The sequence below is a fragment of the Carassius carassius genome, chromosome 10 (assembly GCF_963082965.1).
Source record: "Carassius carassius chromosome 10, fCarCar2.1, whole genome shotgun sequence".
NCBI lineage: Eukaryota > Metazoa > Chordata > Actinopteri > Cypriniformes > Cyprinidae > Carassius > Carassius carassius.
Genome location: NC_081764.1, coordinates 11560329 through 11581719, shown reverse-complemented (window position 1 = coordinate 11581719; position 21391 = coordinate 11560329). Strand labels below are relative to the sequence as shown.

The window sequence follows — 21391 nt, the reverse complement described above, 5'->3', positions numbered from 1 at the left end:
TAAGCCCCGCAGCATCCATTTTTCATGCCAACTTTGCTATTTTCAGACCCTCCCATCTGGTACGAGCTTAGAAACTCACCAATGATTTACAGTTGCACTCTTTTGTTATGAAGCCTGTAAATGACTGGGATTGTAGGGCTTTCGTGGTTTTTACACCATGATTTTACATTAGCCGATGCTGGTGTGTGATTGCTATAATGAGAACTCCTTAAAAGACTAATCTAATTAAATCTAAGAAGCTGTGCATATGGGTTTAATAGGGATTTTTCTTCATTCATGCATATTATAACATTAGGACTTATGCTCTCTTAACACAAAACTGTGTAGTTCACCCAAAAATGAATATCCTGTCATCATTTACTTACCCTCATGTAGTTACAAACCTGTAAGAAATATAATGAATGTCAATGGGGGTCCAAAACAAAATGATATAATAAATGTTGACAGAATTTTCATTTTTGGGTGAACTGTCCCTTTAATCCTTGACAAATAATCTGCTCTATTTACAGTATTATGAACTGTACTTAGTAAGTGATTTTGTTGTGTATGCTGTGATGGTTCTTATTATAAAAACTGAAAATGTTTTTTGTTCAAAATCTATATTTTTTGTCATCAGTTCAGAATTCAAACATTATTTTATTTTATTGTATTTGTTGCCAAAATAATTTTTTCAAAAGATGTATCCAAAGACTAGCTGATACATTGACTTCTGTTCTGATTTAAAATATATTTTGATGTTTGAAATTGGATGACTTTCATGTATTCTGTCCCTCCGGAGCCTTTATCACTGCAGTATATGCGCTCAAACGATTTTAATTAATGTGAAAAGTTGTGGTTGCAGTTGTTGCTAATACTTTGTTTTCGTCCCTGGGTAGTTCTTGCTAATGCAGCTTTATAATGAACTGGATCATCCCTCTGTGAGGACAGATGCAGTGGTTTGTTAGATAGGAGAAGTTAGCTATGTGGATATATATCAGAGCCAGCTTCTCTTGTGCTATTAGGCAGCTTGCCAAGGCATGCCAATAGCTTACAATACAGCACAAATCTCAGTGATTAATGACACAGACAGATACATACCATATCTCACCCTCAGCAGATTTCAGCCACTCTCAGATCTCTTGTTTTTAGATGTGCAAAACACATAAGCTGAATTAACTTGAAATCCTCTTGTGTAACCTCCAATATGGAGGTGTTTTTGCAGATTTGAAGCATATACACACATATAACAGATGCATAGATGCTTCTAGTAAATGCACACTTGGATTCTCTCACATTGGCTAATTTTATGGTTCTGCATCTGAATGCGGATTATAGCATCCAAATCCATTTAAAGCAAGCTCACACTGATTAACAGGCCAGAGAAAGTGTGAAATAATTTTTCAACTGCATTCCAACTGAAATGTCAGGTAGCGTGGCAAATGTTTGAAGTGAACAGGGCTAGAGATTCAGTTTTCTGTTAAAGGCTGAACTTAGCATCACAAATCTGGACGCATTCATATCACCTGACGCCAGATTTTTTTCTCTAATATGTGTTCGCATGTATTTTAAATTGCTTTTGACACCTGATGTCAAATTATAGCATGATTGTAACTGAAGAATGTATTGACTTATTTGAATTGTCAGCATGGGGATCCATGTATAATTGAATCCCATTATCATCTTGATGCATAAACATTTTATTGTGAGTAGATCCTGTGTGTCGTGTCTTGTGTCCTTTAGTCAAGAATCAAAATATATATTATTTACTTATTTTTATTTATTTGAATTTTTTTTTTTATTATTATTTATACTTCTCATTATATTTAATACATAAATTCATACTATAATTACACTACCGATCAAAAGTTTGGAATAATTATTATTATTTTTTATTTTTTTTATGTTTTTCAAAGAAATGTCTTAAGCAAGGCTGCATTTATTTCATGAAAATACAGGAAAACAAATATTGTACAATATTATATTGTAAACTAAGCTATTCTCTCTCTCTCGTAGGAAGGAAAGCTAAAGTTAATAAAAATTAATTATAATTTTATTCAGTAAGGATGCATTAAATTGATCAGAAGTGAAAATAAAGACATTTAGGCCTACAATGTTTTATAATTTAATGATTTTCGGGGGTGGGGGGGTGTGGGGTTGTAATTGTAACAACATTAACCAATTACCAAATAACAAATTAGGCATTGTTTTAGCAAACTCTGTATCATGTGCCCACTTTCACAATCTAACCCCACCCTTCCTCTTTTCACATGTTTTACTCATACTCACTGACATTTGTCAGATTACTGAAGTAAAATGGATTGCGAACAGCAGTTCACTTTGATTTTAAATTCTCTGCACTCTCAGCCTTGTCCTTTCTGCACCCATATATTATAGGCTCAGCAGTCATTTGTCCTCGCCTTTGTCATCAGCAATGTGTTCCTTTAATCTCTTATTTTATATTATCCTTAAATCTTATGCTAGCCCGCTTCTGTGATGCTCGGGTTATGTAATGCTCCCCAGGCATTTTCATGGGCTGATGCCTGTACTGTAAATGCATGATCCAGCCAAAGCAGATTCATTCTTTGCCACTTTTTTGGATCAGACAGACTTCTCTTTCAACATATGCCAAAACACTGCATTCAAGCTGCGTTGATGTGTCACACTGCTATTTTCATACCTTCCCAAGAGACTGTGCAGAGAAGAAATAATGAGCATCACAATATCACAGAACAAAATTTCTCAACACAGTGATTACAATGATGGATATCCATATTCTTTATACAAGGTTTTTCACAGTCTTGGAAAACATTGTGATATTTTGATTTCTAGGAGTAAAAAGAGTCATGGAAATTTCTTTAGTGAAGATAATTATTTATTTCAAATGATTGGTATCTGACATGAAAATGGTAATCCATAGCAAAAATATTATAAACAGTTTTTTTTTAAATCTCAGTGAATAATGTTTCTCCCTCACATTGAGTCATTTAACTAAAAAGTTAGATTTATTTTTCTCACACTTATACTGTTAGATGCTTTGATTTGCAAATGCTGCAAATTAATTTTCCTGATACGTGAAATGAGAGAAACTCTTACTTCCGTGTAGAGTGTGGTGAAGCTCATGCCTTCACATTTGTTAAATGGTCACAACATATCTACGTGACGTAACTATTGAGCCCAAAGTCTGAGAACATCATTCTTAAAAATCCCTTGTTACTGTTCTCACGACAATAGTGGACATTTTTTTTCAGCCCTCAGATAACATGAAACATATTACATTGAAGGCCTGGAGAACTTCATACCTTCAACTATGGGGTTATAGAAGAGAATGTCAAAAATGCAATCAGGAAAAAATAGTCTGAACACAGACCTCAATAACTTGCAGGTGATTTTCCAAGAACGAGTTGCCTGGAATATAAATGTCCCCCACTCAAATTCAGACATAGCAAGTAAATTAGCGCTAGCTAGAAAGACATAAGTGGATCTACTGCTTGAACGGAGTTATTTTCAGATTTTTTTTATATTGTGTTCAATTTAGGATTCTGTACAGGCCTGCTTTATTTGTGTGTATATTAAGTATGGTGTTATTTCTTTCATAGCCTTTTTCTATATGTCATTTTGTATTTGAACACATGCCATTCTAGTAGCTTACTCTGTTTACTCCTTCTATAAGAATTTAATATACAATGAAGATTTGTGTATGATGAACATTTTTCTTTTCTATTGAGAGAGGATTGTTGCTTCTTGACTAGCTGGAAAATAAAAATTCACCCTGTAGTTAAAGCTCTCTCGCTGACACCACTAGAGAGATTTACACTGCATTTGTGAACATGAAAGGGTCCTCATTTTACATGCACATATTCAGAGAACCTTCCTCAGCTCCCCAGCCTTTGAACGGCCATTAAACAATTTATCACTGAGCAGTTCATTACATTTCTCCAACGTATTTCTCAGCATTGCACCCATAAGATTTACACGCGTTGACCACTCTGAATCTTGTTGCTAATTTATTTCCGCCTCTTTCACACCACTGTAAATGAAAACATTTTCCGGCTCTGTGGGTTAATTTATATATGAGTTTGCTTATTGTGTGTGTCCACTCTGCCCCTAAGTCACATTGGTTTTTATTTTCTTTCTGTAGTTCCTCCAGCAATTCATGAGATGAGAAGTCATGGGGTCCGACCCGGTCAGATTGCCCTGCTGAGATGTGAGGCAGCAGCAGTCCCCTCTCCAGTCTTTGAGTGGTACAAGGGAGAGAAAAGGTAAAACCAAGATAAAAGCCTTCATTCGCGTACAGCTTACATTACCCTGTACAGTGATAATTTGTCATGCATTATACATGTTCAGTGAGTTTATTTATGATTCAGAATGCTTACCACAGAGAAGGTTAACGTCGGTCGAGGCTTTTGTGGCAAGTGTGTCTGTGTAAAAAGATTAAATATTTCGATCAACATTCATTTGCAGTCTCTTTAGTTGAATTCACATAATAATTACAGTACAATCAAACTGTACAGCACTTTTTAATAGCTAAACGTTGATCTAAAGCTGTATTACAGACTTTAGTAGTATTAGTTTAATAGCTATGGATCTGCAGCTTATCAAATTTTACAAAGTGTCTTATTAAAGAGTCTTATTTTGAATGATAGTGACTCTTGGCCTTAACCATCATTTTTAACTTTTAATTAAAGTCATACACTTTTGGCAATAATAATCTAACTTTTAAAAGAGCTCTGAAGCAAACTGTTCCATTTGAGTTATTTGGGCAACACAAAAAGGTATTTTAATTGATCAGTCAGCATCATGTATTATTTTAATAGTTGGTTTAAACATATTATGTTTTGGGGGTGGGGGATTCAATTGTAGTGCCCAAAAAGGGCTAAAAATGTGAATTTCTAGAAGGAAATACTAGTGTTGGCAAGGCAGTGAAGCAATAGTTTTATGGCTGCTTCAGTTTTGTAGAAATTAAATGTCAAATCAGATCCATCTTTAACTCTGCCATTGTCATGGCACTCAGTACGCTTCTAGTTTTCTGTCAACTGTGCACAAGTATCAGCACAAAGTTGGCCACAGATGGTTAAGTAAATGTAAGAGAGATAAGACCAATCACAATTCAATATGCAAATGAATGCAAGAAAGAAAGCCAATAGGCAAATATTCATCACTGTCAACAAAATGAAAAGCACTGGCTCATTGCTAGTTGTTCCAATTTATTGACAACATTTCAACCTCTTTCTGGGACTGTCAGTGTTGTTGTTGTTTTTTTATAACAATTTTTGTCACTTTCTGTGAACTTTCTGCGGCTGTGAACCTGTATTTTTTCTAGATGTGTGTACATTATTTTTAGGTTTCTACATTTCCAATATTAAACATTCTTTCACTATGTCAGTGGGAGATTTTCAGAATTTAATTAAGAATTTCATAAGAAATGTATACCTTTTTTTAACACACTTAAGGCTGAAAATTATTGATTATGTTTTAAAACAAGCCAAATTAATGAAATGTTATGGAATGTGATTTTTTTTTATACAGTTACATTAAAGTAGAAGCACTTGTTTGGAAGATCTGTCTTACTATCTTAACCCTGCATTTTAATTGTGTGTTTATATAACTTCATCACTAGTAAAGAGCATTCCAAGTCTTCGCACCAATCAGTGTTGACTCAAGTAGTGGTTCTTGAATTTAAATACCAAATTACCCCATTACCCGTCATTTACCCACTCTTGCTGAGCACGATCTGAATCAGCAGTTCACACTGTGCTAATTGTAATTATAGGCTTCACTCAATTTATTCAAATTGCAAAGGAGGCTTATTGACATTGGGTCTGTTCTCTGCTTAATCTAAGGCTTTACATTGAACATTGTTGCTAAACTGTCCGTTTTACTGTATTTGTCTGAATGTGCTGCCTCAATGCTGAACTAAAAGCAGGAAACAATGCTGAAAAAGAAACCATTAGAGTAATATCAAAGAAACAGACAGTAATTATGGAGAGTTGGGAAATTTTGTTTTTATAAGATAAAATAATCATGAATAACGATAATCATGCGCTAAATTTATGTACATTTTTGTAAATGTAAAGATAGTTGGGTCTCCGAAATTAGATACTTGTGCAGTGAAAAGCACGTGTGAAGAACATTGTTCTGTTTTACAGTTTATGTAATTGCTTGCTAATAACTGAGGCTGAACAAAATATTATACTGCGTAAGCAAGGTGATTCTGTATAGTTTTGTGTGTGCGTGTGTGTGTGTGTGTGTGTGTGTAATGGCATATAACCCTTAGATACAGTTGTAGAAGTGGTCTTTTGTTTTAAGAAAAGTTTTTGTTCTTATTTAAGTAAGTGTCAGCAGGAGACAAGCTACTTGAGAGTTAGGGGACAAAAGGTCAGCACATCACTTTACCTGTGAGAGTAACATGGATGACCCAAAGTCAGGACTCTCAAGAGCAGCTGCAGCTGAACTTTTGACCTTAACAAAGCTACAAGCCATGTGCAAATTCTTCTGCTTCTGATTTTCTCTTTGGCTATTCCCTTAGGACCAGGGACAATTGTAAAATTTCACAGACTGCCATATATCTACCTGTCATCTTTTGATGTAAGAAACATTAATAAGTGTTAAACATTATTATGTACCATTCTATAGATGACGAAAGGAATCAGTGCTTTATCATCCTCCATAACAGTGTGACACCTCAGATGAACAATATCATTTTTTAAATCTATTAATTCATAGTATTAAAAAGCTTTCACATTTATTTGGTGCTAATTCCTTTACCTTTTGAGAATTATTCATGTTTAACCCTTTTGACTTTGTCTTTATCTTTGGGGTTCCAGACTGTTTCTTGCTACCTGCAGTAATTAAAACCCGGTAGGCAGATCATTTTGAAACTCTAATCATCAATTCTATCATAAAGTAGGCGTGTACCTTTAAAAAACAGTAACAGTAAACAAAAATAAAATAAAATAAATAAACAATAAAAAAAGAAGTGAAAAAAGAAAATATAATGTTAAACAAAAAGTACAGTAAAGCAAAGTAAAAAATATATACAACTAAACAATAAAAAAAGATTCATTGTTTTCACCAAGGTTGCATCTATCAAAAATATGATAAAGCAGTAAATTTGTGTTTTCTATTTTAATGTATTTTAAAATTTAAATGATTCCTTCCGTAATGGTAAAGCTGACTTTTTCATTATTTTGGTATTCAGTGTCTCACGATCCTTCAGAAAGCATGCTAATATAGTTATTTGGTGCTCAAGAAACATTGTATTAACATCAGTATATAAAATTTGTGTTGGGGGGGGGTCTTCAAATTTTTTATAAATGTTTTACAGCAGTGTACATATATTTAAAGACACTTTTTAAAAATAAGTAATACATGCTTGCTGAATAAAAGTATTAAAAACCATACGTACCCCCAGAAAAGTAGTGTATGTCTTACACCTTTTTAATCATCCTTTTTGTCACCAAATGAATTTTTAAAAGTACTATATTCCATGTAGCCTCTCAGCATGTATGAATGAGAAGTACTAAAAATAGTTTTTGATGGATGGATTTATAGCATGCCACACTGCAGCAAGTGTCACTGCTTGACGTGTCATGTCAACTCATGGTCCTATTTTCAGGATTAACATGGGCCAAGGAATAGACATCAAGAACCTCAGCTCCAGATCAGTTCTCACAGTAAAGAACATGACACAGGATCGCTATGGCAACTACACCTGTGTGGCCGTCAACAGGTTGGGAACAGCCAACGCCAGTGTGCCTCTGATTCGTAAGTAACAATCATTACTCTCCCCTGACTAACTCTTCTTGTGCTGGTAGTTGATTTTTCATATACACTGTTACAGTGATCAAACCGGAAATCTTCATTCTGCATTCACACACAGCATCATACCAGTAATTTACTGATAATGTCACAACTTCACTTACTGGTAAATTTCTGGTACAAATTTACCAGTATTTTTGAAAGCTACATCATCTCTTAATGGTAACTTACCGGTAATTTACCAGTAAAGACTTTTCTTTAGTAAAGACCAGTAAAGGGCTATTGTTTGGAGCCTGAAGTTTTCTGTGAAGCATTTTCAAAGAGCACTTAAAATGAGATGCAATTTCTTTGAGCGGTCTGTTTGAAATGCTTAGTGTTCTTCTCATTCAGTGGTCGCTGGAGTCAATGATAAAAGTAAGTGGGCTAACAAGATAAACAAATGAAAATAAAAAACAACAACAACAAAAGTGATAGTCTTAAAAGTGGCAGATGGAAAAGTTGAGTCCCCTGCTTTTAAATGAAGCATATCAAAGACCCAGCTGAGATGAAAAATTCCAGTATTTTTCACGTTCTACTGAAGACCGACAGTCTGTGATGCGAGAAACCTAGAATAGACAAGAAAGCTGCATCCTCTCCTCCCACCAGAGTTACTTTGTACCTCTTATTTTCCTCATCGCTAATGAAAAGGAAACCTACCCTACTGTGCTCCTAATGAGAAATGGCAGGCAATTGCTCCACAACACACACACATCTCCACATATATAGAGATTGCAAATGCAAGAGCTGGTCATCATTGCCTGGGACTAAATTGCTGTTATAATATTGGTCAATAAGTATTGATGAAGCAAAGGTGGATTCAGGGACACATTAATATTTAACGGAGTACCTCAACCTCAGAGACAAGGTGTGGAGTACTAATCAAAGTTGTGTTTGATTTTTTCCTCAGCATGAAGAAACCTATCATATCACTCTATTTTTAGCTCTGCATGTTATATCCGCCCTCATATTTTATACCTTGTATTGATTGAAGGTGTTTCATAGATTATTCTCAAACATTGGTTTTGTTATCTCCTTATTCTATAGATACAGTGTTCTCAGCTGAACACTGTAGTTGCATAATTAACTACTTTCCCCCTATAAAATCAACTGGGTCATTTATTGTACTGTACGTCTGCCAACACCAAGGTGATTGAGTGCTTTTGGCATCATTTGACAAAAATGGGAGTTTACCCGAAACCAAAAATTTGGTCATCATTTATTCACCTACATGTCATTACAAACCTGATTAAAAAAGTATATTAGGCTAAATATTGACAGAATGTTCCATTACTGGTAAATTATGGCCAAAATTAACCCTCAAAACAGTTGTTTTCAGTGTCATTGTCTACACTGGCCCAGTATTACCACTAAAAGAGAGCTGGCAAATTAGTCTAAACTCCATTAGATCCTAATTGGCCTGGATATTTCATTCCTCATTGTTTTATGTTTCACATAAAGTGCATGTTTAAATGGAACCTTAAAGGCATACTCCACCCCAAAATGAAATATTTGTCATTAATCACTTACCCCGATGTCGTTTCAAACCCTGTAAAAGCTTTGTTCGTCTTCAGAACACAATTTAAGATATTTAGGATGAAAACCGGGAGCTTTTTCACTGCATTTAAACTGAGAATGCATGTACTGAACAACGCTTTGTATGTGTATGATAGCGTAAACAATAATATCACGTGCAGCAGCAGCAGTGAGAGCCTCCCCCAGGTCCTAACGCCTGTTCGGTAAGGAGTTTTAATTACGTAGATGGCACTAATGGAGTACTTTTAATAAAATGAAAGTAAAAATATAAAATAACATTTAGACTGTTTCTGATTAAATAAAGCAGTAATTGATTTAATAAAATCATGAGTATGTCTTGATTTAAAGGTCAGAAGTTATAGCTACATGAATAAAAAAAATCACAAACATAACACTTGTAAATCAAATACTTTTATATAGCCTATACTGATTTATTCATTAATGTGTAATATGTTATATTTTTTAAATTATGAGCTCTAAAATATTTTCTGAATTTTTACAACTCTTTTGCTTTAGACCATCTACAAATGTTAAATTTTAAAAATCAAAAGTTAAAGGTGCTGTAAGATTTTGACTCTACTAAAGCATAAATATGTTTGCAGATATTTAAGAAACATGCTAAGTTAACATAATTGTTAATCTGAAATCAATGCTACAGTTAGTTATTCTCCTTTGAAAATGTGCGTTCCGGGCCAGAATGTCTGTCTCTGTTATGGTTAGTGAAACCCACCTAGTTGGCGGTAAACACGGCATATTTCATTTCATTTATCGTCAATTGCGCTCGTTCCTGTTTGTGTCGTCAATCTGGCAGCCTGCATGTGTCAAGTCTGAGGAGGAGGGGCCGGGTGAAAAAATATTTTTAATATTTTTAATTTGGACTGCAATACCTAGTTCAACCACTTGGTGTCAATCCTACATACAACACCTTTAAGGTTAATACCGCATTTTGGGGGGGGGGGGGGGGGGGGGTGCAACGATTGATATATAGTTTATTTATATTTATTTTCAAAGTTGCAGTGCACTGTCATTATAAAATAACTTAATTATTGTCTATTTAATTCTAACCAATAAGTTCTTGTTAAAAATAATTTGCTCATAATTTCCACACAGGAGAGACTTGGAGTTCCAAACAGAAGAAAATATACTGGTATCGACTATCTGCAAAAAAGAGTTGAAAAAATTGGCATATCGGATATCGGCGAAAATCCAATATCGTGCATCCCTACTTAAAAGTATAGTTCCCCCAAAAATGAAAATTTGATGTTCATCTACTTACCCACAGGGCATCCAAATGTTGGTGACTTTGTTTCTCTCTATCTACAATTTCAATTAGGAGTGTCAATGGTCCAATTGAGAGATAGGTGGCGGTAATGCACTTATAAGTCTGCAATCTGCCATAAATCAAGAAGAAGAAGAAAACGCATCACGCACCGGCTGTTGAGAACACACTCAGGACAGTTTGGTCATTGCAGTGAACCAGAAGTAAAAAAACGACATAAATACTGTTTCTTGCACAGATCGATCGTTTCGTTTCGTGTCATGAGCCTCAGGGTTTAATTTGGTTTTGTTTGTGTATGTTTGTTTTTTTTACCCTCAAAGCCATGATACCCATTCACATCCATTATATGATTGACAGACTGCAATGGTTTGGGTTAAAAATCTTCTTTTGTGTTCTACTGAAGAAACAAAGTCACCTACATCTTGGATTTCCTGGGGGTAAGCAGATAAACATAAAAAAAATATTTTTGGGTGAACTATCCCTTTAAGAAATAAAAGAAAAAGTGCACTTTCATGAAACTTTGGCATTGGTATGCACTCTGCTTATGACGTTACAGTCAGATACACTCAGTGAGTGAACCACATGTTTAAAATTGCATTATTTAATCCTTACCAACTGTTGAATGACCCCATTATACATAGCTAATGGCCTTGTTTGCAATAGAGACAGATACTCTTCTGTAGATATAAAAAATACATGCCAAAGCAACCCTCTCAGTCAGTCATTTTCCACAATGTCTCAATGAGAATTAAAAAAAATTATAATAATTTAATTATGAAAATATGATATTTATTATAGAAAATATTTTATTATTAAATTATTATATTAACCATATGTCTTGCTACCAGATTTTATTACGTGCCTGTGGGGGCGCTAGGGCGGGTCTTGACGGGGCTATAGCCCCATCAGAAACTTGCTGAGCCCTGGCACAAAGCATATGGTTAATATAATAATTTTAATAATTAAATATTTTCTATAATAAATAATATAATCATTTCGTAATTCAAAATAAAGTATTAATGAATACATCTCTGATAATCCCGTGTTGCTATGGTAACACTGGTTTGTTTACGCATTAAACTCATGGCCATGAGAAATGGATGTCGTTCCCTCAACATAACATCTCGAGGCTGTGACATAAGGATGTTGTTACCCTGACAAAATTATCAAAATGAATGGCCACTGTAAAACCCGACAAGTTAACTTAACTCAAACCGTTTGAGTAAACCGATTGCCTTGACTGTAATACCCGACAAGTAAACTTAACTCAAACGGTTTGAGTAAACAGATATCCTTAAGTTATGTTAACTCAAGCCATTTGAGGAAACCGATTGCCTTAAACCGTTTAAGTTGAAAAAACTCACAGTTATGAGTACTCTGAACTTATTTAAGTTGAGTTCACTGAAAGAAGATATACATTGCAATTAAGTAATTAAGTGATTAATTGAGTGATAATTGAGTTTAGTGATGAACACCTGCTGTTAACAAACAGAATTACTGAAGAAAAGAGAGAAAGGAAATACAGCTGACTTCAGACACAGCCTCACTCAAACCTGACAAGTTATGTTAACTCAAACCGTTTGAGGAAACCGATTGCCTTAAACCATTTAAGTTGAAAAAACTAACAGTTATGAGTACTCTGAACTTAATTCAGTTGAGTTCACTGAAAGAAGATGTACATTGCAATTAAGATTAACTAAGTGCTCATTGTTAATTAGTGATGAAAAGCTGCTGTTAACAAACAGAATCACTGAAGAAAAGAGAAACACAAGAACTACTACAACTGACTTCAGACACAGCCTTAGATGAAATCAACTGAAATAAAATACATGAAATCTCTCAAGATCTGATTAAACAACCCCACAAACAGCATCACCAGCTCCACTTATTAATAACCAGACTGACTTTATTTCTGTCAGACGTCTACAGAAGATCTTATTGAGAATGAACTAAGGTTTAGATGTTGATTTATTGTTTCATTTGAAGTAACCATGTTAGAGATCAGTGTTTGCTTTAGTTGGGCTCTTGACCCTTGACTTCTGTCTTAGTCTTTTCTCTGGCTGTTATAACCGTGTGTTTCTAAAACACATTTGTTGTAACTCAAAATCCCAGAAAAGATGCCATCAGGTGTTAACCTGTACCTAGGTGTAGGTTGTTATACTTTATATTGGGATGATAATTATTCATTATTATTCACAATTATTGAGCCGTACGGAGTCTAATCTTTGATGAAGTAGGTGTAGTGTAATTTGTAGAAGTGGTTCTAGTAAAAAATGACACTAAGAGCCAGTAGTTCTGTGATAATCAGTTAATATAAAAATGACTTTCTAAACATTTTGTACACATACATTTTCTTCTATGCCAGTAGTTGGTCAAACACAGACATTAATAATCAGAATATGAACCTCTACAATGGTGACGAAAAAAAACACGCTGCAATGCATGCTGGGTACTATTGTATTACAAAACTCATCCATGGCTCCCAGCATGCTCTGCAGCATTTTTTTTTATGGTCACCATTGTTGAGGTTCATATGCTGATTATTCATGTCTGTGTGTGACTAATTGACACCATAGAAGTCCAAACTGTTTGGAAAGTCTTTGTATTATCTGATTATCACAGAACCACTGGCTCTTAGCATCCATTTACTATAATCAATCAAATTACAAAACACCTATTTCATCGGAGATTAGACTCAGTACAGTTCAATAATTGATGATTATCATCACCAATATAAAGTATAACAACCTACACCTAGGTACAGGTTAGCACCTGATGGCATTTCTTCTGGGCTTTTGAATTACAACAAATGTGTTTTAGAAACACACGTTATAACAGCCAGAGAAAACACAAAGACAGAAGTAAAGGGTTAAGAGCCCAACTAAAGCAAACACTGATCTCTAACATGGTTACTTCAAATGAAAATAAATCAACATCTAAACCTTAGTTCATTCTCAATAAGATCTTCTGTAGACAGGTCAGTCTGGTTATTAATACGTGGAGCTGGTGATGCTGTTTGTGGGGTTGTTTAATCAGATCTTGAGAGATTTCATGTATTTTATTTCAGTTGATTTCATCTAAGGCTGTGTCTGAAGTCAGTTGTAGTAGTTCTTGTGTTTCTCTTTTCTTCAGTGATTCTGTTTGTTAACAGCAGCTGTTCATCACTAATTCTCAATCAGCACTTAGTTAATCACTTAATTACTTGAATGCAAAGTTTCAAAACTTACATGGTTTAAATCAAGGCAATCTGTTTACTCAAACGGTTTGAGTTAAGTTAACTTGTCGGGTTTTACAGTGTAACATATTATCACATTCCCACGAGTTATTATGTCGTGGCCACACCAAAACTAAGTGAATCAACCATGTTCTCTCCCCGGCACCATAGATTTTAGTGCATGCACCTGGTTCAAATAATTGCATAAATTGATACACAATCACAAATTTATCAGCATCATACAGTGCTATCACAATATTGTTGTTATGCTGTATTTAATTTTATATGTTTTTTCTTTAGTGAGCACACATTCCCAAACATGACAAACTTGTGGTTTTGTGCGATAACAAATGTCTGGCATTTAGGGTGTCTCTTCTGTTTAATTTCTAAAACCTTCTTGACTATTGTCTGTGAACACCATTTCACTGAACAGGCTCTTTTTGAAGACTAAAATCTGCAGGCATTGGGCAAAGGTGATGAATTTAACAAATTGATGTTTTTGAAAGTCTTTTTAATGTTGTACTGAGAAAAATGGGTAATACGTTGCACATGTGGTACGAATTAGAGTGACTTGACATTTACGTGGCTCTTTCTCCATTACTCACTGTCATCACATTTGATTGCACTTGGCATTAAAGTGCATTTTCAGTGATCGAATCACAATTGGATAGCATTTAACCACATTGAATGCACCCAGGGCATATTTTGATCGGATCACTGAAACCACATTCGAATATGGTCTACGTTTGAAATAAGTAGGTTGTTTTTAATATAACAACATCTTATCTCAAGAACTTCTGTGGCAAATGTATTTTTATTTATTTATTTGATCTTACCAGGCCCAATGTTGTGGTTTCTTGTCTATTTTTTTTCATTCTGTTTTACACTGGTTTTATCCCATGAATTGTTCCACTGCACTATGCTTAACATCTCTAATTTCTCTCTCAAATCCTCACTCTCGCCTCTCTCTCCCAGTCTGTTTTAATGTGGGCGCTTTAAAACTTTATTTTCCACCCTTTCCTTCACTTCTAATCCCTATTAGCATCCTTTACTGTGGGAATGTTTCAAAAGCAGCCAAACTCAATATACCAAATGGCTTCTGTTTTTTTTTTTAATTTATGTTTTTTTTTATCGAAGAGCATTTTGAATTATCCTTGTTTTTCAAATTCAGTGGACGATGAAATTTTTTGGTTAACGCAATCTCTGATGTAACCGCAAAATATGGGGGTCCAGTATGTTCTTTACTTTTCATTTATGAAGGTAAATCTTGGTGGGCAACTAACGCTTAACTTTGAATTGGCTGTTTGCTTTGCTTTTCTTTTTTTTTAGATCATTGATCTGAAAATTGTACATGTGAGTTTTTCATGTTATGCATATTGCTAAATGCAGCATATTTTTTATAGAAACAATTAAATGTAAATGCATTAACACTGTCCTAGCTTTCTCTTTGTATGTCTTGAATAACGTAAAATAGTTTAATGTGTGAGGCAAATTTGTCTTGCACTATGTAGCAAGGTACATCGCAAACCTGCTGTTTTCCATGCCTGGCGTTTTTCTGTCTATGCTCTTCTGCAACTCTTACTTCTACATTTTGCTGTCCTGACTGTAAGGCGCAAAGCTGAGGAGCAAAGATTTTGTTGTCCTTAATTGGCAGATTTCATCTGCTCTGTAAACCAAGCTACCCACACACACACACACACACACCATTTTTGCTTATAGCACAGTGTAGGCTTTGGCGAATAATCTCCTCCAACCTGTCACTGAAGTATGACTAAAACAGACTAGAAACATTCATAGCCTGAAGAAGCATTTAGCCTCCCTTGATAAAGCCTCCACATCTTCTGCAGGCACCAGCTAATGGAAGCCTTGTTCACTTGCCAAGCCTATCAATCACAACCTCAGTGTCATCTTTTCATATTTTCACCATTTCTTCTTGTCCTGGTTTAACTTCAGAGCTCTTACTGAGTTGTGCCAGATGTTGTTTTTGTGGTTACCATTCTGTGACCCTGTCTGATTTACGTGGTAGGGGCATACAAGATGGGATGAAATGGAAGGTGAACTAGAAAAGGAGATACAATGTCAATTTATTCTCATGAATATAGTTTTTCTCCAGGCTGGGAAACTCATGCATTCATCTTGCTGTTCAGCCAGCCCTCCAGAGCCTATTCTTATTTCCCCATCAATCATATATCAGGTTGCTTTCCCCCCTGAGCACCTCTACTTGCACTGTAAAGAACTGCCAAACACAGACTGTGCACAATTTATGCTGATACATTTAAGTGTTGTGTTAAGTGCCCATGGAATAGGAATCTGATTGGCTGGTATATGCACTATGATTTTCCAGTTCTTCCAAACACAATTCAAACTTCTAGATTTGACTATATTGTAAAGTCTGGTCTATATTGCAGCTATTCTGCAGAACTGACTTGCATTTAAAGTGACTGGCAATTAAAGTGACTAACCACGTTTTGTTTCTTTTTTAAGGGTTCTCCATTGTTCTTGTTTTCATAATAGCTAAAAAAAAAATTATATAAAAAATGTGATCACTCAGGCCAAATATAATAAGCAATGATTATTTCACAGGAATCACTAGAAAGCAGGGCTCTGAACCAGTTCAAGAAACGAAAACGAAAACCGGAAACGAACGATATTTTGACAGGAACAGAACCAGAAACAAAAAACAAAATAATTTTTTATAGTTCCGAACAGAATCGAAAATTTGAAATGGCAATTAATCGGTTAATAACATTATTTTATCGTTCCATTTAATATTTGAAACTTGCTGTCAACCAATCACGAGTTCCAGCAGTACAGCATTTGCAAATGTGACGCTGAAGCCAGCGAGTGAAATGTCCGCTCAGCTGTGAACTTGTCATCATAGGTAAGTCTCAATGGCAATGCACCGCCTTCAGGGCCGGATTAGGAACAAATTTATCAAGCACAGATAGATGCGCTAACCAATTTCGACATTTGGAAACGTCTGCGAAAGATTTAACGATGACAAAAGCTCGAACAAGCTCTGCTGATTTGTTCACAGTCGGTTTCTGAGTGTGCATGAATGCAGCAAACTGTATCAGCTAATTTTGACGATTAGGTAATCAGTTAAACCGTTTAAAAAGTAATTTATTTATATTCAGTAAATTATACAAATATTTAAAAAGGTTTTCTGCATGGTTAAAAAACGCTACGCATATATATATATATATATATATATATATATATAGAGAGAGAGAGAGAGAGAGAGAGAGAGAGACTAGTATATTTAAGTTTTTTAGAGAAAACAATAAAATAATAAAAATAAAATATTTCATTCAGAAATACACATAATGCTGACACAAAATGTTTACAAACATTAGGCTATAATAAACACTAGGCTATTTTTATAATAATTTGTCATTCAAATACATCGCGAATACGGAAACTTTGATTTTGTGTCGAATGAGACCCAACGTTGGTTTCAGTTTTGTTTTAGCCTAAATTAATTAGTTTTAGTTTGTCGTTAATATTGCTATAGCTTCTTATATTGTAAATTCTTGTTCTTTTCTAAATACTGTTAATTGAAATGCTTTTGTTGTGGAGTGAGGGGAACTAAAATAGCCCAGCGGAGCTTCTCAAATTTCCCAGAAGTTGTACAGTTTTCATTTGCTATTAACCTCAAAATAATTCTTAGAATGAAATTTGGAGACCGACTTTCGTAATGCATATACAGCTCTACTTATTATACATTTACTGTTATTCTATATTCTTTATATTAAATAACATTTAGCATCCAGATACGTCGGGAACATAGAAACATTTGGATTCGTGCAGAATGAGAGAGGTAGGCATCAGCTTCACCTTAGATTAATTTGTTTTTGGATTGACGTTTTTATAGCCTAAACTTGAGAGGATTTGTTTTGGAGAGAAACTAATTACTGTTTTTATAATGTTTTTAAACATTTTGCTTTAGACTACAGGCATTTTAGCCTTTATTTCGAAAGTAATAGGGCTAATAAAATGCGACGTGAGCCGCAACTTTTTTTAAACATTTTTAAATATCTATTTTAAATACTTTGTCTTTAAAGTGTTGATAGATTTTTTTTTTATAAGTAGCTTACATTTGACAAAAATCTAGAGAAGATGATGCTGTAACCTATTGTGACTAAGCATTAGATCTCTATTTTTTCCTTTTCTTTTTTTAGTTTTTTAGTACTTTGTTATTATTATAGTATTATTATTATTAGGCTTATTATAGGCAAATAATATTGTTTTTTAAAAATAACGTTATTAACCGGTATTTCTTCCACCAGAACCGGTTTCGGAACGGTAATAAAATCAGAGGAGCGCAGAACGTAAACGTTAAAATATCGATTCTGCTCGGAGTAAACCGATTTAATTTTTTTTGCGTTTTCAAGCCCTGCTAGAAAGTAAAAAGAGAATAAACAGTTATACTCATGGATATAAAGTTTGCTTGCTTCTGAGTGCCTCAAACAAAACTCTGGAATATCTTTCAAATTTGATGCCAGTGACTTTGCAAACTTTGGCAAATCTGGTGATTTGATCTTGCTGAAAAGTGCTTATTGTACCACCCGTGTAAACTCAACTTTGTTCCCTAAGTACTAAAAGCTGCATAAAACCAGCCAATCAGATTAAAGCTTGCCAGACTGAGAAAAAGGTTTCCTGCTCATGCATCAGACAGTCGGTGAACAAAGAGGTCTATGGACGTGCCATCTGAGGCTGAGAATGCAGATGCTATTACATTAGCTCATTTTGTTGCTGTTCTTTTGATGTGCATACTATATGAGAGATTGATATTATAATGCATTTTCTTGTTGAGGTTGCATTTTCTTGTCTTCATTTGCAGTGATTTTGAAGCTCTAATCAATTTCAGTCCATTGCTGAAAAGGACAGCTGAACAGATGGACTGATATTTATCTTTCTCATTGACTCTTATCTTGTATTACAAGAGTCATCATTTTGGCGTCTTAAAGGGTGCCACCTCACCGTTTGTACGCTGTATCTGCGGCGAGCAGGTCCTTGGAAAAATAAGGTATTTGTGGTGCAGAGAGTCTGTTTTGGCTATAAAACTCCTCCTGTCCTATCATTAACGGAGACGGCAAACCGCCTGGAGAAATAGGCAATCCTTGCGATGTGTTTAACCATGCATGGAAGATAGAAGGTTTAGCCATTCAAGGATACAGCCAAAGTTTTTCTTCATCAGCACTGTGCATTGTGGTTCTGAAGATCAGAGAATATTAGCCCCTTGAAAAAATTCATTTTTAAATCAAGTTTTAAAATCCATCATTAAGAGGTTGTCGTCAAATAAATGAATACAAGCACAGCTCTCCTTTTTAATTCTTTTCGCAGTCTCAGAGTGGTCTAACAATGCACAGAAGATAGCGCTCCACTCATATCTGTGCAATTTACGTTTCTGTGAATTGTATAGAAGCTGGATGTTCCTTTCTTTGTAAAGAGAAAAGGGAAAAATGTGATGTTATTATACTGTAGAATGAAATGCAATTCCTCCCACCATGTTGATGTTTTTTTTTTTCTTGCGAGCGAGAACAGAGGTCATCCAGTGTACAAATCTGCTTTTATGTGGATGCTATGCAGGCTACTCCATTGCTCTGTACAGTACCTGAATATTACATGTCATGCAATACTGTAATATAAGGACTGAGAGCTCTACGTGGAAAGTAATTTCACAAATCACATTGTGGTGTTCATCTGATATTAACCGAGGCAGATGAAATCTAAGAACTGCATGAAGACCATCAAAAGCAAAGACTATGTTGATTAACGTGATCTTTGTTTTAGAAGAACCCTAGTTTTAGCAGGATTTAGAATCACAACTTAAATTGCAATATAGGAAAAAAAAATTCAGAGCTTTTCTTAGCTTTGTGTGAAAGTCACAATTAAACCATCTTAAAACATCTTTTTGACACCTTTTATGGGTAGATTTTATGTGTAGAGTCAATTTACTCCTCACTCAGACCCAGACTTTAAATCTTAAACCATGAAAAACTAAATGTTCAGCATAAATATAACTATGACAATCTAACCAGAATGTGAGGTAATCATAAACCATTTAAATATAGTGTTAGATTGATTTATATGAATTTTCACAAAATTAAAGTTAGTGTACTTGTTTACTGTACCAAGGAGGCAACAGTGGTGCATAATTGTGCATAAAATAACTGTAATTGTATGTAGGAAACATAAAATGCTAGCTATGAAATAAACCTTAGCAAGACAACCATTTTATAGCAAAAATATCCATCCATCCATTTTCGTCTAAATAGCAAAAATATTTCAAATGCAATTCCAATACAGAATAAATTCTGATTTGAAATGTGGAGGAAATAACATTTATGGATGGGGGAAAATAAAATTGCTCCAGGTTGCATGCCTGTGCGCTTAACATGAACGGCAACTGAAAGCGGTAACACACATCACCTTTTCACGCACACTGTCTCAACCCTGCCCCTGAACCTGCAAACAGTAATGATATGAACTGTCTCTAGGCACTGTGATTTCAACTCAATTTAGCAAAGGGCTACAGAGAAGCCTCTGTTGTGGTCATTTCACCTCTTAATCACAAAGTCACTCTTACTGTACGGATTCACTGTGATGTTGATTTGAACCATAAGAGAGAAAACACAGATCCTGGCATTTTTTGTCTTATTCAGTTCATCACTACTGTCACAACTGATTTTGGAAGGGAAGGATAATTATTTTGACAAATGTCCAGATGTTTCTTTTTTCCTCTTTAAAAAAAAAAAAAAAAAAACTTCATGCAACCACTTATACTACTGTTCTTCATAGTAATATGTTGTTCATGTGATTTTATTGATGAAGGTTCATTATATTTGATGAAGCTGAGCCGAAGTACATCAAACTACGAAAAAAGGTTTTTAGTATTTAAATGGCATTGCATAAGACAACAAAATATGAAACAAATTGGATTGTTTTTTAATAGCAAAAATACCTTTTTAAATAAAACATTTCAATAAAAGGATGTTTGCCTGTTTTTAAATTATATAGACTCTTCAAAATTAAGGACACTTTCTGGTGGCATGAAAGGATACTCAAAAAATTATATTTTTTATCATTTATTCATTGTTCCAAAATGTTTATGCAATTATTTACTCTGTATAACACAAAATAATAGATTTTGTCCAAATTGTCCAAATAACATTGGACCCCAATGACTTTTATATGCACACACACAAAAAAAAATTAAATTGAGAGAGAGAAATGTCTTCTTTTCGTTCCAAAAAATAACAATTCTGACATTTACTCACCCTCAGCCTCATGTCATTCCAAACCTGTATGGCATTTTTGCGGCATAAAAGCAGATACATTTTGAGGAATGTGATTTTTATTTTCTTTATCCGTACATTTTCAGTTCGGAATTATACATTCGGTAACATTGGATACCAACATTCTTCAACATATCTTCTTTTGTATTATAAAGAAGAAAGAAAGTCATACAGGTTTGTAATAAATTGAGAGATAGTAAATGATGACAGAATTCTTTTGAGTGAACTGTGCCATTAAGGTGCAGTCATGCTAGAGTTTGTTCATTCACTTCCATTCAAAGTTATGTG

At 34.6% G+C, this 21391-nt stretch overlaps 1 protein-coding gene across 3 annotated transcripts in view; it reads left to right on the top strand.

Moving 5' to 3' along the window:
* The window catches only part of LOC132151804 (neuronal growth regulator 1-like), a 135612-nt gene that overhangs the window by 70394 nt on the left and 43827 nt on the right, over positions 1-21391 (top strand). For all 3 annotated transcript variants that reach the window (XM_059560179.1, XM_059560178.1, XM_059560180.1), the window contains exons 5-6: positions 4118-4238; positions 7595-7743. In XM_059560179.1, coding sequence (XP_059416162.1) covers positions 4118-4238; positions 7595-7743 — 270 coding nt within the window. The remainder of the gene's footprint in view (positions 1-4117; positions 4239-7594; positions 7744-21391) is intronic.